Raw genomic sequence first — 20,586 nt, 5'->3', positions numbered from 1 at the left:
CAAAATATCTCACCATCTGTGAGGAAGATGAAGCTTGGGTACCATTCTTTTCTTTTCTTTTTTTAATTTATTCTTTGTATTGCAAAGAACGCACAGGTCAGATTAACGCGATCATTACGCGAAATGCGACTTAACACCAGCAGCAGAGTTAGCTTAGCATCAGCTGCGTGTTAGCCCAGTAACAGCTGTAGCAACTGGGGCCTTGCCTCGCCCTGAACAATGGGTGGGGGGGGGGGGGTATCCAGGGATGACGCACGAACAAGACTTTACGTACCGTCTTTATTCTTACGCAGAGGGCGCACGGACGGGAGGAAATTCTCTCTCAATCAGCGGGGAGTGCAGCGATCACAGGAGCAGCCAGATCGTCTGCGGCATCGTCGCTGGGTCGCATCTTCTTCTCTCCTTGCGAGCGGCTGAAGCGCATTTTGTGTTCAAACCGGGGCTGCAGCGACATCTAGCGAGCGGCGGCGAACCTGACGGGCGGGGGTGGATATCAGAGGGTTCGTGGATACAAAAGGGACCATGAGAATATGAGGTTCAGACGTGAATCTCATATCTTTTGTATTTTTTGTAAAGCGACTTTGAGTGTGTAGAAAAGCGCTATATAAATAAAATGTATTATTATTATTATTACATACCTGTCAACCAGTACGTTTTTGCCATACAAAGTACGGTTTTTATGCATTTAAAGACGTGTACGGCATACAAGAAAATCTGTACGGGAAAACGCAAATTTGAAAATGATGGGTCTGTAGCGTCCGTCCGACGCTGAAATCAGGACGAGATGTTCTCAGAACAAGCTTTTATTAATCGGTAACTGCGCCGCTAACAGAACAAACATCCTCTCCCGTCTCTCTCACCCCCTCCCCCCGGGAGCACGCTCACACACACACCGCCCCTCCTCCCTGGATGCCTTCACTGACTCTCTGCAGAATAGGAATTACGAACACGAACACGAACTGTTACAGTACATCCGGTCTGCACCGAATATCAAGAAACGTGAAAAACATGTTTCCCAATCACAAGCCAGCAAAGGTTTGTATTTTTCAGTCCCTGTTTGAAATTTAAATTAAAAGCATCATTGATCGATATTTAAGTTTGGTTTACAAAAATAAAAATGCTAACGATTTTTTTCTCTCGAAATATCTGTTCTTATTTAAACATTTAAATTACAAGCATTATTAATGGATATTTTAGTTTAGTAAAATATCAAATGTTAAACTGTATCATAATTAATAAGTTAAGCGGTCCAACTATGTACATAAATACACGCATTTGAAAAAAAATATATGGTGTAAGATTATTTTGTATTTTGTAAGGAAAACTTCAACGGTTTGTAAGGCCATGGAGCCTTGGAGGTTGACAGGTATGTTATTATGAGCACGAATCATCTCCTCTTTATGAGCCGGATGAAAACCACGCAGCTGCGTGTTTTTGTACTTCCGCAATAGCCGTCAGTTTCGCCTCCCGTATCTCCAGTATCTGCCTCCCAAAGTTTCGTTTCATGCAAAACATCAGTTTAGTTTAGTGTGAAATGAAAGTGATGAGCTCAATCTGGTCTGGCAATGACGTGTCAAGCTGTGATTGGACATCGGCAGCTATTATAAAGCCGCGTTGCGCACTTTCGCAAGCAAATTTGCTGCCAACCGAACTGATGCGACTCTCCGTCGAGCATGTCTGAGGTAATGTGAGCTAGAATTATTACTTTTAAGTTCTTTTTGATCATTTTTATCAGTAATAATTAACACCAATAATAATAATAATAACTCGATTATTAACGTTTCATTTTCAAGAAGTTGAATGAATTATTTGTAATGCAGTTTCTAATGAAATTAGAATGAACTATTTGAAATAAAACATTTGACGGAATGTTTCAACGTGTAATTCAGTGTAAAAAGTATTTTCTTTATAATATAAATTCACCAAACATCATACATGATAATCTATTCGGCCCCATTGTCTTGATCTTCATCAGGTGTGTCCGGAGCAAAACGGCCAAATCTCGCCTGCTGTAATCTGAGGAGCAATGTAGGCAGAAACAGAAAGCAGGTGAGCAGGGGAACAGTGAGGAAGAGCAAGCAACAATGACAGTCTGATTATGTTTGTTTTAAAACTTTACAGCACTATATATCAAGTATTTAGCCTCGTATTTGGCATTGATGAGGTGTTAAATGGGCTCAGGTTTGCATTGATTCATATTCATTGCTATTCACTGCACATTTCACTTTGGTGTGGCTAAGAAGATGACACATATTTTTCACATTGCATTCAATTCTATTACAGTATCCAATGCTACAATGATGAGTCTGAAGACGAAGAAGAAGACTCGGTGAGTCCCCGCTCTCATTTCTTTGTTACTCTTATGATAAGCGGAAACAGATCCGCCCTTGTTCTGTCTTTTGACTGTAGTAGAGATGGCCGGATGAAGCCTTGTGAAGCTTCTTCCTGATTGAAGAGTCAAAGCCTCAAATAAAGACCCTACCGGTGACATCTAGTGGTCAACTGCTGTTATAGCAGACGTGAATTTACAAATTTACACATCTTGATTCCCGTTCCAACACAAAAGCAATAAAGTCAGTCTGAAGCAGCAGCTGTGTCTGCATTCTGAGAATCATTGTCACAAATTAAAGCAGGGGGTCACCAACCTTTTTTGAAGCCGAGGGCTATTTCATGGGTACTGAGTACTACGAAGGGCTACATGACTTGGGAGTACTTATTTACAGCTTCACCCAAAGCTGCAGATGCAGAAGCATTGTCATTTAACACTGCCTGCACAGATGGAAAATGCAGCATTTTTCTTCTCTCTACTTGCACAAAGAACATGTTCATCTTAGCTTGGAATAAGTTTACTGCACTTGTGATGTCAGCGACAGTCTTATCTTTACCTTGCAACTCACGATTCAAATGGTTCAGTTTCTCAGTCAAATCTGTTAAAAACGCGAGGTTGTGTATCCACGCCGTGTCCTCGAGCAGCGATGCGTCTCCCCCCCCCCCCCCCCCCCCCTTGACCTCATAAACTCTTTGATTTCACTCAGAAGTGACAAAAACACTGCAGAATACGTCCCCTACTGAGCCATAGGATTTCTGTGTGTAATAAAAGGTCATTATATTCAGCGGACAGCTCTTCCAACAGCACCTTAAACATTGTGTGTTTAGCTTTGGAGCGGATGCTATTTATGATCTTCACGACAGGAGTCATCACATGATCAAAGCCAGTCACCTTTGCACGTATCGCCTGCAGATGAATGATGCAATGGTATTGTAGGAATTTTGGGAAGTCTGTATCATTTCTGCATTGTGCAATGAAGCCTGAATGCCGGCCTTCCTTGTGCTACACTGTGAAGACAAAGTGAAAATGTGCAACCACTTTTCTTTACACGTTTTAATTAAAGTTGCTGAACCCTCACGCTTAGCAAGAAGATTCTGCAACATAGAGGAGGTATTATTACCAAATACCAACTTGTGAGCATATGAGGCACTGAGCCTAACTTCAAAATATATTGATAGTCGAGATAATATGAAAGTAACGAAGCTAATATTACAGACTGATCATAATGATCAGTAGGCTAAACAGCCACATTTGACAGAAATGACGTATAAAGTATTTTTTGTCAAAATATTTATTCATTTTCTGCAACTGTTTAATCCTCACAAGGGTCGCGGGGAAACAATTAGCAAAATTGTCATATTGTAAAACGTCTCCCTTTTCTTTGTGGGTGAAACAAGGTCGAAGTGTTCACATACACAGGATCGTTTTCTTCCATTCACATTCTCCAACCTTAAACTTCCCTCCAATTTAAGATCTATGGCAACGCTATGAGGGGGAGCGCCGCGCGTTCTGCACCTGCTTTATAATAAATGAAGCCGCGCCAAAGATTCAAATCAATTACACCCCTTTCGGTGTTTAGGCAGTTGTTGTTTTTTTACAGTGAAGCAGGCAACTGAGTACTTTTAGAGTTAACTCTGGTTTCTCTTCCTTTGTCTAGAACGTCCTTTGGGGCAACAGCGCCACCTTTCATTGATTACTTGAAGGACATTCTACGCCGATACCCAGATGGAGGACAGATTTTGAAGGTTGGTGTCGCCTTGTCAAACAGTGATTATGATAATTACTTTCTATATTATTTTCTGGTTGTTATATAACCAAATAATAAATGTCTAATAAATGCATTCTCCACCACAGAAATATCATTTCTGTTGATAAGTTAGTGAAGAACTCCTTTTTTGTTTGTTTGTTTGGGTCAGACATTCCAAAAATATTTCTTTCACAGTGAGTTAGACGTGTCAATGATTAATATTTATGGATTCATTCATTCGTTTGTTCATGTAACAACACACGGGTTGTTGACCTGCTTGAACAATTTTTTTCCAATTACTGCTGATTTTAATTTGTGTCAAAATCATGCACATTTTATGGTAGATTGTGTGTTTATTTCATTCTGTCTTTTCTTTGTGGGTGAGACAGCAGAAACTGTCGTACACTCAACTTGCTCTCCCCCTTTTCAGTAGTTCGTAAAAACACGTACATTTGGAGGTAATTTGATGTAGCCTCTTTAGATACAGCAGTTCTTTCTATAAGGTATTTTATATACAACTGTAAAACTGTTAAAGGTCATTTTATTGAAATTCAACTATTATACATACAATAAAGCAACAATCATTTTTGACTGATTTAATTACCTCAAAGTTTTAAATTACCTAGATTCATTTAGTGGAGAAATTAAGAGTTTGGTTTTGCTAATAATTGGATTTACACAGTGATTATTTCGGTTGCAAAAGAAATACAGACCTGTAAATGCACTGAGATGAAAGCAGTCCCAGTCATTTCGAATGATAAGTTTGGAATTATTTTACAATTTTAAAGGAAAAAGTATTTGAAATATGCATTGTTATTGTTAATGGGTCCAGACTTCAGTTTCAAAGAATCAGAATTTTATGCCACTTATTTGATGGGTCAGGCTTTACAGGTTTTAAGGAGAATGTGAGGAACAAGTACAACAAAGCCCTCAGAGAGGTGATGCAGATGCCACTCGAGCCGTTTGTACATGCCCACACAGTCCCTAAATTATGTCTGAGCCAATTAGTGGAAACGCCTTTTTGATGGCTGGACGTTAGATATGCAAGTTTTTTCTTTTTATATTCTAATCTGTGTAACCGAGCTTTGGAGCCTTGCGAAGTGCTCACGGGAATATGGGAGACTTCGAGAGATATCATTGGCCCTGTTGCATCCGGGTAATGGTTTTCATTTTTAATTTATCAACAGGAGCTGATTCAAAATGCAGATGATGCTGAAGCCACAGAAGTGGTTTTCATCCACGATGAAAGATGTTATGGGACCTCGAGCCTTTGGACTGAGGAGCTGGGAGAATACCAAGGTGTCGACAATATTTGAGGAAATGCATTGATATGCGATTGATATGTGATATGATGCATTTTTACCTCCACAAAGGAGGTTCTGTTTTTTCCTGGCCTTTACCAAGACACTGTGGAATTAGTAGTGGACAAATGGATTTGTTGTATCTTCAAAAGCCACCACTACTGATATTGTGCTTTTTGTGAATAACTTCTAAACTAAAGGTTTGTTTTCATGGTTAAGGAATCTAAAAATATAGATTAAATAAATGTAGCGCCATTATTTTTGGTGTAAATTACAATATAGGAGGACTGAGGTGCTTGGCAGAGATCTGCGCTTTCCAAGCGATTTTCTAGTTTAAATTGATGTTTTTTATCCCAATTTGCACGCTTACCTGATGTTCTACATTTTTTATCTTATTCTTGTTATTTTGGGTTTTGTCCCATTACCCAGTGTGTTTGGACAAAGATTACTTGTATGTATGTATTTTTCTCAGTACCACTAAATTCTTATCTCTGTTGTCATGATCCATTGAAAGGTGTGATTAATGTCTTATATGTGCATCATTTACCGACGTTATTGTTGTACAAAGGTCCTGCTCTCTACGCATACAACAATGCAGCCTTCACCGATGACGACTGGGAGGGAATTCAGAAGGCAGGGAGGAGCGTAAAGCGTGATGATCCAAACAAAGTCGGGAGGTTTGGAATCGGCTTCAACTCTGTTTACCACATAACAGGTGAAGCAAACCACACTCTCATCTTAGGTCTTGGTGTGAGGGGGAAAAAGTGTATCACATTAACGGGAAAATATCTGTTTCAATGCTTCACAGATGTTCCGTGTATATTTAGTTCGCGGCACCTTGCCTTCATGGACCCCCAAGAAAAAACATTTGGAGAGGGAGAGGGAGGATTTCGGTGGTATTTTGATGACCCAGAACACAATGCCGCTCTGATGGCGATGCAGGATCAATTCCAGCCCTTTCGAGAGCTTCTTTTTCTGGTGGCTAAACAAGACTGGTCAAAAGTCATCAAGGAGGACCAGCACTTTGACGGGACACTTTTCAGATTCCCTTTGCGCAACAAAGCATCAGATATTTCAGATAATCTGTATGACTCTGATAGAGTGGCAGATCTTTTTGATAGCTTCATTGCAGATGCAGATTTAAGTCTTCTGTTCCTGAGACATGTGACCTCTGTTACCTTGTTGCATATCAGTGAAGATGGCATTACTGACACCAAACTCAAAGTGAAATCGTCAGTCTACACAAATCCCATTTTGGGGACCGATGATGCAGTTGTTCAATGTTCGACAAGGTTCAAGTCGATAATCCTCAATTTGGAGGGCAACAAAGAAACAAAATGGCTTGTGACAACATGTACCATGAAAGAAGGCCAAGTAGAACTTCTTGATTCACTGGCAAAAAAGTTGAGATTCGTCCCTCAAGTTGACCTGGCGTTCCCTTGTGGTAAGACGAGAGACTGTAGTGACAGCAGACTGAGCTGCTTTCTCCCGCTTCCAAACAATGAATCCAACAGGACAGGACTTCCTGTTTCTGTCAATGCATGCTTTGGACTCACAGACAACAGAAGACACATCAAGTGGCAAGAGAACGACCAGAAACACGACGAGCACGCTGTCTGGAATGAATTGCTGATAAAGGAAGTGCTCCCACGGGCATACCTCAGGATTATTCAAGATGCAATTCAACTTGTCAAAGATTCTAATCTACCTGCCGGTTTGGTGTATGAGCTATGGCCAGATCTTTCTCAGGTGGAGCACAGCAACAAATGGCATGCTGTTGCTCTTGATGTTCTTCAACACTTATTCGGACAAAACGTGGCTGTTCTGTCTCTTGCAAAAGATGAAAGAGTGTTCATCACCCCATCAGAAGCTGTTTTGCCCTGTAATGGCCCAATGAACCCTGCCACAGTGGCTGCCATTAAAAAGACATTGGTTTCCTGTGGAGAAAATATTGTAACTCTACCGGCTAGTGCTGCGAGGGCTTTAAATGAGGCAAATCCACGTGTCAGCACCTTAAAACACGCGACTCCAACTTTCCTGAGGGGCGTTCTCTGCAGGATTGACATGCGCATCCTCTCCATAGAAGACAGGCTGTTTCTTTTAGTGTATGTTTTGAGTGATGGAAAATACAAAGAACTCAAGGGGCTTCAGCTTCTTCCACTCAGCGATGGCTCTTTCAGACGTTTCACCGACAGAGAAGAGGACACTGTTCTGATTGACAGCAATGAATTTCCAAGGTAGAGTTTTTATTCTTGGCTTTATTCTCGAGCAAATAAGCATGATGAGAAATATTCTCAAAGGAAATATGTCCAGCCTTTCAATTAATGACCCATGTCTTTCCAGAATCCTATTGTGTGTAACTAAAAGTCCTGTGACTCAATGCAAGTTGAATTTAGATATGAGTATAAAATTATAATCTTTTAAAAGTCAGAATTATGCTTTTTAGATTACGTACTTCTGCTGATGTATCCAGATGTAGTACACAGCAAAGAGGTGTACTCTCTTGATGGTGCATGAATGAACAGTATATTGTGTCAAACTGTGAAAGGTCTACAAGGCAGTGGTGAGGCCGGCCATGATGGACGGCTTAGAGACAGTGGCTCTGGGGAAAAGACAGGAGGCGGAGCTAGAAGTGGAGGAGATGAAGATGCTGAGGTTCTCCTTGGGACTGACCAGGTTGGATAGGATTAGAAATCAGAGGATAAGAGGGACAGTGAAGGTTGGATGTTTTTGAGACGAGGTCAGAGAGGACAGACTTCGATGGTTTGGACATGTCCAGAGGAGAGACAGGGACTATATCGGTAGGAGGATGCTGAGGATGGAACTGCCAGGGAACAGGGCTAGAGGTCGACCCAGGAGAAGATACATGGACGTAGTGAGGGAGGACATGAGCGTGTCTGTTATTGGGGAGGACGATGCAAAGGACAGGGTGAAGTGGAGAAGGCTGATTTGCTTTGGTGGACCCCCCCTTGGCGTCAGCATTATATTTTCAAATTCTTCTAGCTCAGGGTTATATATAAGTACATACATAGTGATAGTCTTTGTTTATTTTAATGTTGTCTGTGGTTACTATTCTGTATTTTACAAGTATATTGATTATTTGTGCATTGCCATTATTTTAGCTCTGTTTGTAGATTTTAAATGATTTGTATTTTGATTGCTCAGTCTAAGCCACCATAAGGTAAAGATCTTTTTCTTGTTGTGTACATGTGCAGATCCTTGCTACCATGCTGCAAGCACCTCTTCATCCCAGATTATCTCAGTCCAGACTGCAAAAGCCAACTGAAAGAAATGGGCAGAAAAAGTAGGAGTTTTTGTCATTTTACAGGAATACACTTATTTTACATAAAAGTGTTTTACGTTACATTTGCATATATTTTTCTAAGTATTTTTCCAATGTTTGTTTTTCCAGATTTATTCAAGATCATCAACATTGATGCAAACCAGGTAGCTGAATATACGAGGAGGTATTTTCCACAAGACTGGAAGAAAACGGGTATGGGACCAGTCACATGGGACATCAGCAACAGTCAACATCCGCCTTTAGACTGGCTCCAAGAATTCTGGGAATTTCTCAACAAACACTTCAAAAAGTTAAGTAAATTTTCTGGAATGCCACTGATACCAGTCAGTACCCCATCTTCCAGTCAGTCTGTATCACTAGCAAGATTGCAGCAGAACACAACTCTGATTTTTCAGAAAAGCAAGCAGACTGACTTGCCAGCACAAATAGCGCAGATGGTGAACAAAGTTGGTGGTACAGTGGTGACAGGAACCAAATGGCTGAGGCATGAAGACCTAGACTCCTATGTGCTCTTCCCTTCTCCAAGAAGTGTCCTGAAAGTCTTTGTCAATTTGGCTTTTCAGGATCTCATCACAGAACTTGACAGTGCCTCTCACACAACACGGAAAGAGCTGAAACAGTATCTGTCTCTTCTGGATTGTCTCTCTGCCAGTGAGAGAGATTTACTCTCAAAGTTGCCTCTGTTTCAAACCATGAAAGGATCACATGTTGCAGCTCATTCAAAGCAGGCTGTACTTCTTAATTCAGGCCCAGCAATACCAGCGAAGGTTCCCATTCCTGATTCAGTCGTGCTGTGCGTCACTGAGGCTGATCGCAGACTGTTCCAGCTGCTTAAAGTTAAACTCCTGAGCACTGCTGAAGTTGCCGTTTTACTTGTTGAACGTATTGAGAGGGATGCTTGCAGAAACGAAGACACCCAGAACGCCATGGCTTGGCTATTGCAGCATGGCTCTAGCTTTCTCTTTCAAAATCAGACCTTGAAGCAAAAATGTAAGGACTTGAACTTCATTGAAGTTAATGGGGAGTTGAAAAAGACGTCATGCTTTTTGAATCCAACAATCCAAACCTTTACAGTCATCTTTGAGTCAGATCTCTTTCCCCCACCTTTATACACCCAAACACCACAAATGCTTCAAAGTCTGACAGATCTTGGATTGCTAAGTAAAGATGTGGACTTGTCACCCGAACACGTGATACGTGCTGCCTTACAGATTGACCAGCTGGATTTTTACCATAAATCCGAGGCTCTTAAAAGAGCTCGTGCCCTTTTGAAAATGTTGGATGCAAATGATCTACTGTCAAAGTTTTCTCATCACCAGCTTCAACACCTGAAGATGCTGAAATGGGTCCCGTGTGCTACATCTTTCTTAAATGAACAAAGACACCACGGCAAAAAATCTCAGAATTGTGGTTTATTCCGTCCAGAAGAAATAAGACATTCGATGTATGAGGACATTGTTGGACATGTAATGCCTTTGGTGGGAAATTTGAGTGACAACCTTGCCAACAGACTTGCGCTCAAACATTCCCCCCCACCTGAAAAAGTGATTGAAAACTTGTCTGTCTTGACATCCGAAGCAGAGACCATGGCCGATCCTGACACAAATGTGAGTTTCAAAAGGAAGCTGCGCAGCATTTATGAGCACATGCAAAATCACATTTCTGAATTCACAAGAGTGATGAGCAAGAACACTCAATGGTTGTGGAGCCACAGCCAGTTCGTATCACCGCAGGATCTTGTTCTCGACTACCCACGCAATCTAGATCTAAGTTCTTACATTAGGAAGGTGCCAAATGAATTCCTGCCATACAAGAAGCTGCTCCAGGAGTTTGGCCTCAGAACATCACTTTCAGACGAGGAAGTTATTGGCCTTCTTCACTGTATTCAGCAGAACATCGAAGACAGGCAACTCCCATTTGCAAGTTCCGCTGAGGTAAAAGTGACAATAGAAATTCTTAACTGGCTGTGGAGGGAAAAGAAGAGCGTTAAGGATGACATCCCAGTGCCGGTTCTCATAGAAGGTGAAAAGTATGCCCTTAAACAGCTATCAACAGCCGTCTTCTGTGACGTAAGCAAAAATGGTTTGAAGGAGCTTGAGTACAGTCAGGAGGAAATTCATGTCGTACATGATGGAATCCCCAAAGCAACGGCTGAATGGTTGAACATCAGATTGCTCAGTACCCACATCCTTGATCCAGAGTTAGTTGGAATAGAACAGTGTGGACAATCCGAACCAATAACGACGAGGATTAAGAACATTCTTAAAGAGTATGACGAAGACAATGACATCTTCAAAGAGCTTATACAAAATGCAGAGGATGCCGGGGCAGGTGTCTGTAGATTCATGGTGGATTTCAGAGTGCACAGAGATGCCGCTGATAGCCTCATTGACCCTGATATGACCCTTTGTCAGGGACCTTGTCTTTGGGCATATAATAATGAGCGATTCACACCTGAGGATTGGACAAATATCATCAGAGTTGGGGCTGCCTCAAAAGAAGACAAGGTGGAGAAAATTGGAAAGTTTGGACTCGGATTCAATACTGTGTATCATGTGACCGATGTTCCCTCTATCCTCAGTGGCAACCATCTGCTGATTCTTGATCCGAACGTAACCCACCTGAAGAAGCACATCAAACACAAGACAAACCCTGGAATCAAGCTGAACCTCTCTCAGCAGCGACTTTTTCATTGTTTTCCTGGTCAGTTTGGACCATATGAAGGCATTTTTGATTGTGATTTCAAAAAACAAATTCCACCCGAGCCCTACCATGGCACTCTCATCAAACTGCCTTTTCGAACTGAAGAAGAAGCTTGCAAGTCGGAAATCAGTACGAAGGTATATAACAAACACGATATCAACAGTTTACTAAAGCACTTGACTGAAAAGTCAGAAAGTCACCTGCTGTTTCTGAAGAACATAAATACACTGTCTCTACATGGCATCTCAAAAGACGCCTCGACCCCTCCAAGAGATGACAACCTTGAAACCATCTTCAGCATCTCTAAAGCCACTACGGAAATTGGGATTCCAGATAAAACATGCCACATGTCAAAGCAGCATCAGGCTGAGCAGTCATTGATGAAACTTGATAGAAAATGCAGAGAAGTTATTGACAACAGCGCATTCAAGATTGTCCAGATAACTAGTGAGCGGTGTGGTGTTGCTGAAGTTCAGTCTTGGCTCCTGTACAATTGCTTTGGGACAAACAGGTCTCTGAAGATGGCCCTTCAAGAAAATGAGAAAGCCAAGTTCTCTTTGCCCATCGGTGGAATTGCTGTTCCTTTGCAATTTGATCCCCAAAGTGGGGAAATTGACATGGTAGAATCTGATAATGTTGGACATGCATTTTGCTTTCTTCCTCTTTCCATTCAAACTGGTCTTCCAGTCAATCTAAATGGAACATTTGCTGTGACAAGCAACCGAAAAGGTTTGTGGGAGACTGGAGTGAAGCAGGACTGGAACAAAGCCCTTCTTCAGGATCCTGTGGTGACGGCGTATGTTACCCTTCTCTTGCTGCTAAAGACAATGTCTGAAAGCAAACAACTGAAGAGTTACATGTATTACAAGTTCTGGCCAAATAGAGAAAACGTGAGTCAACCTTTCAAGCCTTTGGTGGATGCATTTTATTCCATTATTGCCCAGAACTCCAGTAGTCCTAAACTCTTCAGTGATGGAAAGCACTGGTGCTCATTGGGCAGAGCCGTCTTTCTACATGAGAGCATTGAAGAGGATCAAACCATCAGTGCATTTGTGGCACATGTGTGCAAAGAACATGTGAAAGCACCCAACCATTTTGTACCTCTCCCACTGTGGTTGAGGAACAGCTTCAAACAGGCTGGCCTAAAAAAGGTTTTAGAGGACAGAGTATGGAACTGGGAGAAATGTTACCAGGAAGTAGTGTTTAATAACCTTGACGCCATGGACCCTAAGATCAGAGATGCACTTATTCTGCACGCTATTGACCTTAACATCCAAGAAATTGATCATCTACTGGTCCAGCACCCATGCATCCCCACAAAAGGGGGGCAGCTCCAGTATATCCGAAAACTTGTGAATCCTTCCGGGAAAGTGGCCTGTCTTTTTGAATCTGATCCGAACCGCTTGCTTTGTGGTACCATAAAAGACTTTTGCTCTACAAAAAGAATTCAGCGCTTGTTTGAACTTGGAATGGCAAATGATCATCTCCCACTGAAAGACATTGCAGAGAAAGCAAGCACAATCGCCGAAACCTGGAGCACTGATTCAAGGAAAGCATATGAGCATTTGAAGTGCCTTCTTGAACTAATGAAAAATCACAAGTATGACAACAGCTCTCCCCACTGGAAAACACTGAGAACGATTGACTTTCTCCCTGCCTTTTCCCCTGGCGATATCAAAATGGAAAGAAATGTTACACTGAAAAGCCCCACTGGTATTTTTAGTGACAAATGCTCCTTACTGGTTAACATGACGCAACCTGTGTTGGACCATATCAATCTCAAAATACACAACACTGATCCAGTCCTAGAAATGTTGGGAGTTCATGACAGTCCGCAGCCTGAGACTGTGATTAAGCAGCTGCAAAAAGCATGCAAACACTCTCAATCCACAGACAGAGCCGTGCTTCACAAAATAGCATATGAGTGTTATAAGTTTCTGGACCAGTGGCTTGTTGATTCCACACATTCCAGTTTAATTTCACAAGGAGCAAAAACCTTTCCATTCATTCTCATTGGCAGTACATTTGTCAATGTGTCCCGTGTAGCAGAGAATGAACAATTTGAGGCAAAACCTTACCTCTTTGTACTTCCACCTGCCTTCACCTTTTTCAAGAGGCTCTGGGAATGTGTTGGTGTCGAAAAACATTTTACAACCCATCAGTTTCAAGCTGTGCTGAAGGATTTGCACACTAAACATGGCAACAAGCCCTTGCCAAAGAGCGACCTAGCACTTTGCCTCACAATTTTAAACACAGGAATATACGAAGCCAAAGAGACAACAACGGATGACTTTTTTATACCAAATGAAAAAGGTGTTTTGCAACCTGCGAGTAAGATGTTTTACAATGACAGTCCATGGATGACAGTCACTTCAGCTGTCACTTTATGCCATGAGAATATCTCGCGTGTTGTTGCTTGCTACCTTGGAATCAGAACAACCAGGCATGATACGCTGCAAAATCATGAAATTAAAAACATTTCTCCGTTTTCCTTTCAGTTCGAACAGCAGGAACAACTAACTGTTCGAATTAAAAATATCATTTCAGCTTACCCATCAAAGAAGGATATCATTAAAGAGCTTATCCAAAATGCCGATGATGCAGAGTCAACAGAAATTCACTTTATTTGGGACAAACGGCAGCATGGCAAAACAAAAACATTTGGAAAGAAATGGAACAATCTGCAGGGTCCAGCACTATGTGTGTTCAACAACAAAGTGTTTTCGGATGCCGACCTAACTGGCATTCAACAGCTGGGAGAAGGAGGAAAGCGCCACTGTCCAGGGAAGACGGGAAAATATGGGGTGGGATTCAATTCTGTGTACCATCTCACCGACTGCCCCTCAATCCTCACTGGAGATAAATTACTCTGCATTTCTGATCCTAATCAAAAATACATTGAAAGTCATGCAGACCAAGCACCAGCTGGCATTGGCTACAAACTAGCTGATGATTTCAAGAACATGTACATGGATGTCTACAAAACATTCCTTCCTGATGCATTTCCTCTTAAAGAAGGCACCATGTTCAGATTGCCTCTAAGAATGGGTACCATGGCAGAGAGCTCGAACATATCAAAGCAGGGAGTCACTGAGGACGACATGAAGGAACTATGCTCTACCCTAGTCGAAGATCCGGAAGGATTAATTCTGTTTCTGAAAAACATCTGCAAAATACAAGTCCATGAAATCAATTCTACTGAAGAACTTAAAACCATCTTCATGGTTGAGAAAACATTACCAAAGAAAAGCAGAAAGGTGAAAAAGTCTTTTCGAGAGCTTCACCATGAGGCATTGCAATCTGACAAGGCAATAAAACAAGAGAAGGCCATTTATGAAACCATTATTTCAACCTCAGATGAAAGACAAAGCAGATGGATGATTGCAGAACAGTTTGACACGTCAGAAAACAGTGGTGGAAGAGAAATAACAGTCTCAGACCAACTTCCACGAGCAGCAGTAGCAGCTCGCATGAGCTCAAAGAGTCTATATCCAGAAACATCCAGCAGGAAAAATGCCATCGGTGAAGCTTTTTGTTCACTTCCTTTGCCAGGGAAAACTGGACTGCCAGTGCACATCAATGCAAATTTTGAAGTAGATTCTTCAAGGAGAGGTCTTTGGAAGGAAGATGGCCAAAGTCTGAAATCTAACTGGAATGAATCTTTGAAACAGAATGTCATTGCGCCACTGTACGCAGATCTTCTTTATTGCATCTGTCACAACATTCCACATCAGAGAATTCGTTTGCCAGAGGTCGAATCATACTTCAGTAGGTCATACTTGTGCTTTTGGCCAACAGTGTCCAAAGATGTTGGTCAGGATTGGCATGAAATGATACTTGAGGTTTACAGATCAATCACAAAAAGAGGCCTGAAAGTGATTCCTGTGGTAAGGAGTTCAGTACGCATGATTTCAAATATAAAAATTACGGAGTACTCTTTTGACTGGTGCAAGGTCACAGAAGCTGAAAAGATTAAGGCGCCTCACCTGACTAACTCAAATTATGTGATGAATCCCATTTTGGAAAATCTTGGGATGACTTTGGTTCCTTTTTCCATGGAGATGGAAAAGGTTTGGAAATGTTTCAGATCTGCTGGCGTTGAAGTAAAGAATGTGAATCCTTCCAATGTGAGGGCTTTTCTGATGGAAAAGTCCCTAAATGACCCAACTCAAACAGACAAGGACTTGCCCCTGCCTGTAGCTGCTACCCTGATCAGGAATGAAAAGCGATGTTCGAGACTTTTGAGTTACTGCCTAAGTGATTTTGAAGGAGACTTGAAAAAAGTGACCAAAGACGATCTCAATTTGCTCAATGGGCTTCCACTTCTCCTCACAAGCAATAAAATGTTGAGAGTGTTTAACTCCAAATCTCCCAGTCTGATTTCAGAGTATGACTGTCTGTTTATCTTTAACTACAAGAATCAGTTTGCCGATTACCAGACAAACAAACAGCACATTCAAGTCCTAAAACATTTTAAACTTGTTGAAGGTTTGACAGTTGGCGTAGCAGCACAATATCTAAAGCCTGCAATCCAGCAACATCTCCAGGACTGCCCAGTTGATCCACACAATGGTCTTCATGTCCCAAATGAGACAATGTTGAAGTGGCTGAAATTACTTTGGAAATTCTTAACAAGTCAAATGAAAGCTGAAGCTTCTTGTGATGATGAACAAAGTCTGACCATAAGTGATGTGAGGAAGCTCTTCAGTCAGTGCTTCATTTTACCTGTTGTGTGTCCAAGGCTCAACAACAAACACTTCCTACAGACAATGAAAGACATGCCAAATGTAATTCACTTCCACACAGAAAGCGACATATCAGGTATCCTCTTCAAACTGGCGTTTTTGAAGCTTGACATAACGTTCTTCCATGAGATCAATGCAATCAAACCTGACGTACATTCACTTCTGCGCCCTGAACTTATGGATGTGAATGATAAAAGCTCAGTGTTGGACCGACTATACAACATTAACAGTTCAGAGTTTTCCCAGCTTTCCACCGATGAGTTGACAGAACTTCAGTGTTTCCTGCAGAATGGAGTATCCAAGTCTGAAGACAAACGGGAGTATCAGAGAAAGCTCAAATCCCTCCCATTGTTTGAAACAATACATGGCAGCCGTGTGAGGATTGATGAACTTGAAAAGGTTTTTGTTCTCGACAGCCAGCATTCCATGGGATTCCCGGAGTTGTGTAACCTGGCCGACCGCAGCAACATTTTTCTCAAAAACAATCCAGAGAACTCCAGTCTGGCAAAAATACTGGACATACAAACCCTAAATGATTCGGAGTATTTCATGAAGTTCATTCTTCCTTCTGTGCACTCGCTCACAGAGACCCAGTTGCTTGAATGCCTCAAACTGTTCCTGTCACTGTATCATTACTCCAGTTTTGGTCAGAACAAGGTCGCGATTATCTCCGCGTTGAAATCAGTGCAGCTGATTCGCAGTTCTCAAGGCAGATTGGAGTGTGCTTCGTACTATTTTGATGAGACAGTAGCGCTATATCAGAAAATGGTGCCCAAAGAGAGCTTTATACCTCAGAGATTTTGGACTGTGATGTGTGGAGAAGAACTGCCAGGAGAAATTCAGACACGAGAATTGCTGAGAGAACTTGGAATGAAGCATGTCGTATCAGAAAATGACATCATAACTTTTGCCCACCAGTTGGAATCAGAGGCAAAGGGAAACGGCCCGTTTCCTGAGTTGAAGCGGAAATCATCATTGATTTTAGGAGAAGCCATGACCATCCTGAAAATTAACAAATACAAAGACACGTTTCTAGAGACCATAGCTGACATCAAGTTCATTTTCCCAAAGAGAATTCGCGACGAATTATGCAACTATCACCAACCATTTGCGCCTGAGAGAACTACTGTGAAAATCAGAGGATCTTTGATCAATGACGATCTTGAATTCCAACACCTAATTTGGTCCTCCATGCCAATAATACATTTTCCAATTTCTATATCAGAAGAGCTTGAGAAACCTTTCAACAGTTTAGGAGCTCATAAACAACCACCTCTGCACTGTATAACCAAAAATCTGAGCAACATCTGTCAATCGCCCTGTAATTCTGATGGTTTAATCAAAACCCGTGCAAAAGTGTTTCGGACTTCATATGCCTTCCTGCAAGCGCATGAGTTTGACAGCCAACCACTGGCAGGTCTTCCTGTTGTGCTGGTCGAAAGTGACACGGAACTTGTGAAGACCGATGACGTGTCTCTTTCACTTTCCGATGCCCTTGAGTTTCGACCATATTTGTACAACATTTCAAAGGATATCAAGTTTGAAGACTTCTTCAAGAAAATCGGTGTGAGCGAGAAGCCTACTGCGCTGCAGTATTGTAATGTTCTGGCAGCAGTTTACGCTGATTCCTTTGATAAAGCACAACTGAACCCAAACCAGCAGAAAACTGTGAAGCGAGCTGTTCAGCATTTTTTCCAGCTATTCCAAACGGAAGGAAGCCAACCTTGTGTTGAAGATGCGAGTACTTTGTATCTGCCCGCAGTAGATGGTAAATTACACCCGACGTCCACACTCTACTACAATGACACAGTGTTTGAGATCAAAAGGATAGAAGAAGCACTGAATGACATGTTATTGCTTGAAAGGCTCAGTTTATGTCATTTGGGCAATGACATCTACATGCATCATCAGTTGATTCAACTGCTGCCTCAGAAATTTCAACCTAAAATGTTGTCTCAAATCACTGAAGAGCAAGTGGTGGAAAAGAGCATGCAGCTATGTGAGCTTGAGAGCGACTGTGAATTCAGGGGCTGGTTTGAAAAACATCTGTCTTCTGTGGCATTCAGATATGGACTCATCTGTCTCATCAGGGGGCAGTCACAGGGACAAATAAACCAAGAAGACGCCATGGACATGTGCAATAAGACGTTTGGCAGCATTCAGATTGTTTGCTGCAAAAGCCTGGAGACGACGCTTTGGCTGGAAAAACGGCCTTTAAACAAAACTGAAACTGAAACTGATGTTTTTGTCAAAAGGGGGGAACAAGGTTGCACCTTTTATCTAAAGCACAACAATGACATGGTTGCTAAGGTGATAAATGACATTAATATGACATTGACAAAGGAGATAAACGCCCTCTTAGGCAACAAAATTGAATCAATTCATCTCCCAGTTCTTGGACAGCTTCTCATGTGTGACGACCTGAAAGATGTGAGAAAAGCTCTGTCAAAGAGCGGGATCCGTGACAGTGCTGAAAATGAAGGCTTCCTCCTAAACCCCCCAGCCCCTGGAACAGATATTCCAGAGGAATGGCATGATGCCTTAGACATGAGCTTCCTCAATATCTTTGAAGAGGGGGAGTATGTTGGCTACTGGACGAATAGCAAGTATATTTATGCAGTTATTGTTGAGGAACTGCCTGAGCACTCTGGATTATATTCACGGCGATACAAAATTGACATCGGAGAAGAGGGGCCGATTGAAGTGAGTTGCCTTGACCTTTATCAGTTCAAACGGCAAAAAGGAGACTCTGGAGGGAGGAGGAGCACATCTACTGGAGCCTCCTGCATGGAGCTGGAGCCACACAGAGGAGCGGAGCCTCATGGCTCCCAGTCATCATCTACAAGTTCAAGCCCCTTGCCTGCCTCTATTGAAGAGGCTAAAAGAGAAATTGATGAATGTTTGGCAGAGATTTGGACTCTTCCTGAGGAGGAAAGGCTTAAAGCCATCAAACGACTCTACCTGAGATGGCATCCTGACAAAAACCTCGACTGCCAATATCTTGCCACCGAGGCGTTTAAATACCTGCAGAATCGCATCACTGAGCTTGAAAAGGGGAAAGGCAGTGCCAGCACCTCTAACTCATTCCGTCCAGAAAGAAGCTGGAATTTTAATTTTAGAAACTTCTATTCGCAATGGGATCAGGAGGCCAGGCATCACAGACGTGGCAGAGAGAGGTTCTTTCGAGGCTACCAGTCATACAGCTTTTGGACCCATAATGATAATATTCCAAGGCCAAACAAAGAGGAGGCACAGCGCTGGTTCAGACAAGCTCGCTGTGATCTCAATGCAGCTTACAAAGATGTTGGTGGGGGAAACACAGAGTGGTGTCTCTTCAAAGTCCATCAAGCTGTGGAAAAGTCTCTCATAGCAGCAGTGTACAGAAGAAATGGTCAACATCCCATAAACAGCTGCATTTCCGCCATGGCTGCAGATGTTTCCTCGTACAGCATCAAACTGAGAAGGCTGCCTCAAATTGTGGAAACTCTGAAGACGATGGGAGTGGATGCCAAGAAGACTCAATATCCCAACTGTCACAGATCCCCCCACATTCCACATGGACAGTTCAGATCAGAGAACGAAGAGCGAGCACTAAGCGAAGCAGTAGTGCTTCTCAGTATAGTAGAGGAGTATGTGAATTAAGGCTAGATTTTGACATGTAAAAACTCAGTTGTGATAATGAAACATAACCGTTGGTAAAATAGCCACGTACTCTGAAGGCGTGTTTGTTTGAACATAAAAATGTGTTTACTGTTGGAAACCTTTATGACGAGGCTGTATCAGCATAACCAGGGCACAAGTTTGTTAAACGTTTATAATGACTCAAAGTTACAGTTTAATAACTATATTACTTTACTTTAGAAATACAATGTTAACATTTTAACTACTTACTGAGAACTACTATAATGACTGTGTGACTGCTTTGCTCCCATTGGTATAACAACTTAGTCAACTATACTGTATTATCACTGTTACCTTTTCAATTATGTCTTCTTCTTTGCATTGCTTGAACAAACTACCGAGGACCAATACGAGTGCATGATGGTTAAATAAATGAATGTAATATTTTTAATGTTCTGTTAAGCCTTTACCTTTTGAAATATAAAGTAATTTCAAGCTTAAAATTGTGATTCCTGTCTCATTTGTTAAAAATGCAAATATTCGGTAGCCACAGCAAATCGACCTTCTCCACTTCACCCTGTCCTTTGCATCGTTCTCTCCAACACCAGCCACTCTCATGTCCTCCCTCACTACGTCCATGGATCTTCTCATGTATCTAAAATATAAACTTACTCTCTTCAGCAAATAGTAGATCACCTGTACTTGTGCAGTAACTTCCAGATGGGGAAGACAAAAGTACTGCAGTGCAGTTTAAAGTAAACGTTTGCTAGAATAACAAATAAAAAAATACTTTCAAGAATTAAAATTAAATTACATGAATAAATAAATAAAATAAT

General features: G+C 41.7%; 1 protein-coding gene across 1 annotated transcript; it reads left to right on the top strand.

Annotated features, from left to right (window-relative positions):
- The first annotated feature begins 2,297 nt into the window (after nt 1-2,297).
- sacs2 (sacsin molecular chaperone 2) lies at nt 2,298-20,241 on the top strand. Its single transcript, XM_068746355.1, has 7 exons — nt 2,298-2,329; nt 3,987-4,074; nt 5,264-5,375; nt 5,946-6,092; nt 6,186-7,614; nt 8,593-8,681; nt 8,790-20,241. The coding sequence occupies exons 1-7, from the start codon at nt 2,298-2,300 to the stop codon at nt 19,769-19,771; spliced, it is 12,879 nt and encodes a 4,292-aa protein (XP_068602456.1). The 3' UTR covers nt 19,772-20,241.
- Nucleotides 20,242-20,586: the final 345 nt, after the last annotated feature.

The sequence above is a fragment of the Brachionichthys hirsutus genome, chromosome 12, assembly GCF_040956055.1.
Source record: "Brachionichthys hirsutus isolate HB-005 chromosome 12, CSIRO-AGI_Bhir_v1, whole genome shotgun sequence".
NCBI classification, from domain to species: domain Eukaryota; kingdom Metazoa; phylum Chordata; class Actinopteri; order Lophiiformes; family Brachionichthyidae; genus Brachionichthys; species Brachionichthys hirsutus.
Note: the sequence above shows the minus strand (reverse complement) of the source record. Positions and strands in the feature narration are given on the sequence as shown.

Bases quoted from the DNA above. Each gene is read 5' to 3' on its own strand.
- sacs2 (XM_068746355.1), top strand. From the start codon at position 2,298: ATGATGAGTCTGAAGACGAAGAAGAAGACTCG. The intron at 4,075-5,263 runs GTTGGTGTCGCC...ATTTATCAACAG, and splicing joins ATGGAGGACAGATTTTGAAG to GAGCTGATTCAAAATGCAGA. The intron at 6,093-6,185 runs GTGAAGCAAACC...AATGCTTCACAG, and splicing joins CTCTGTTTACCACATAACAG to ATGTTCCGTGTATATTTAGT.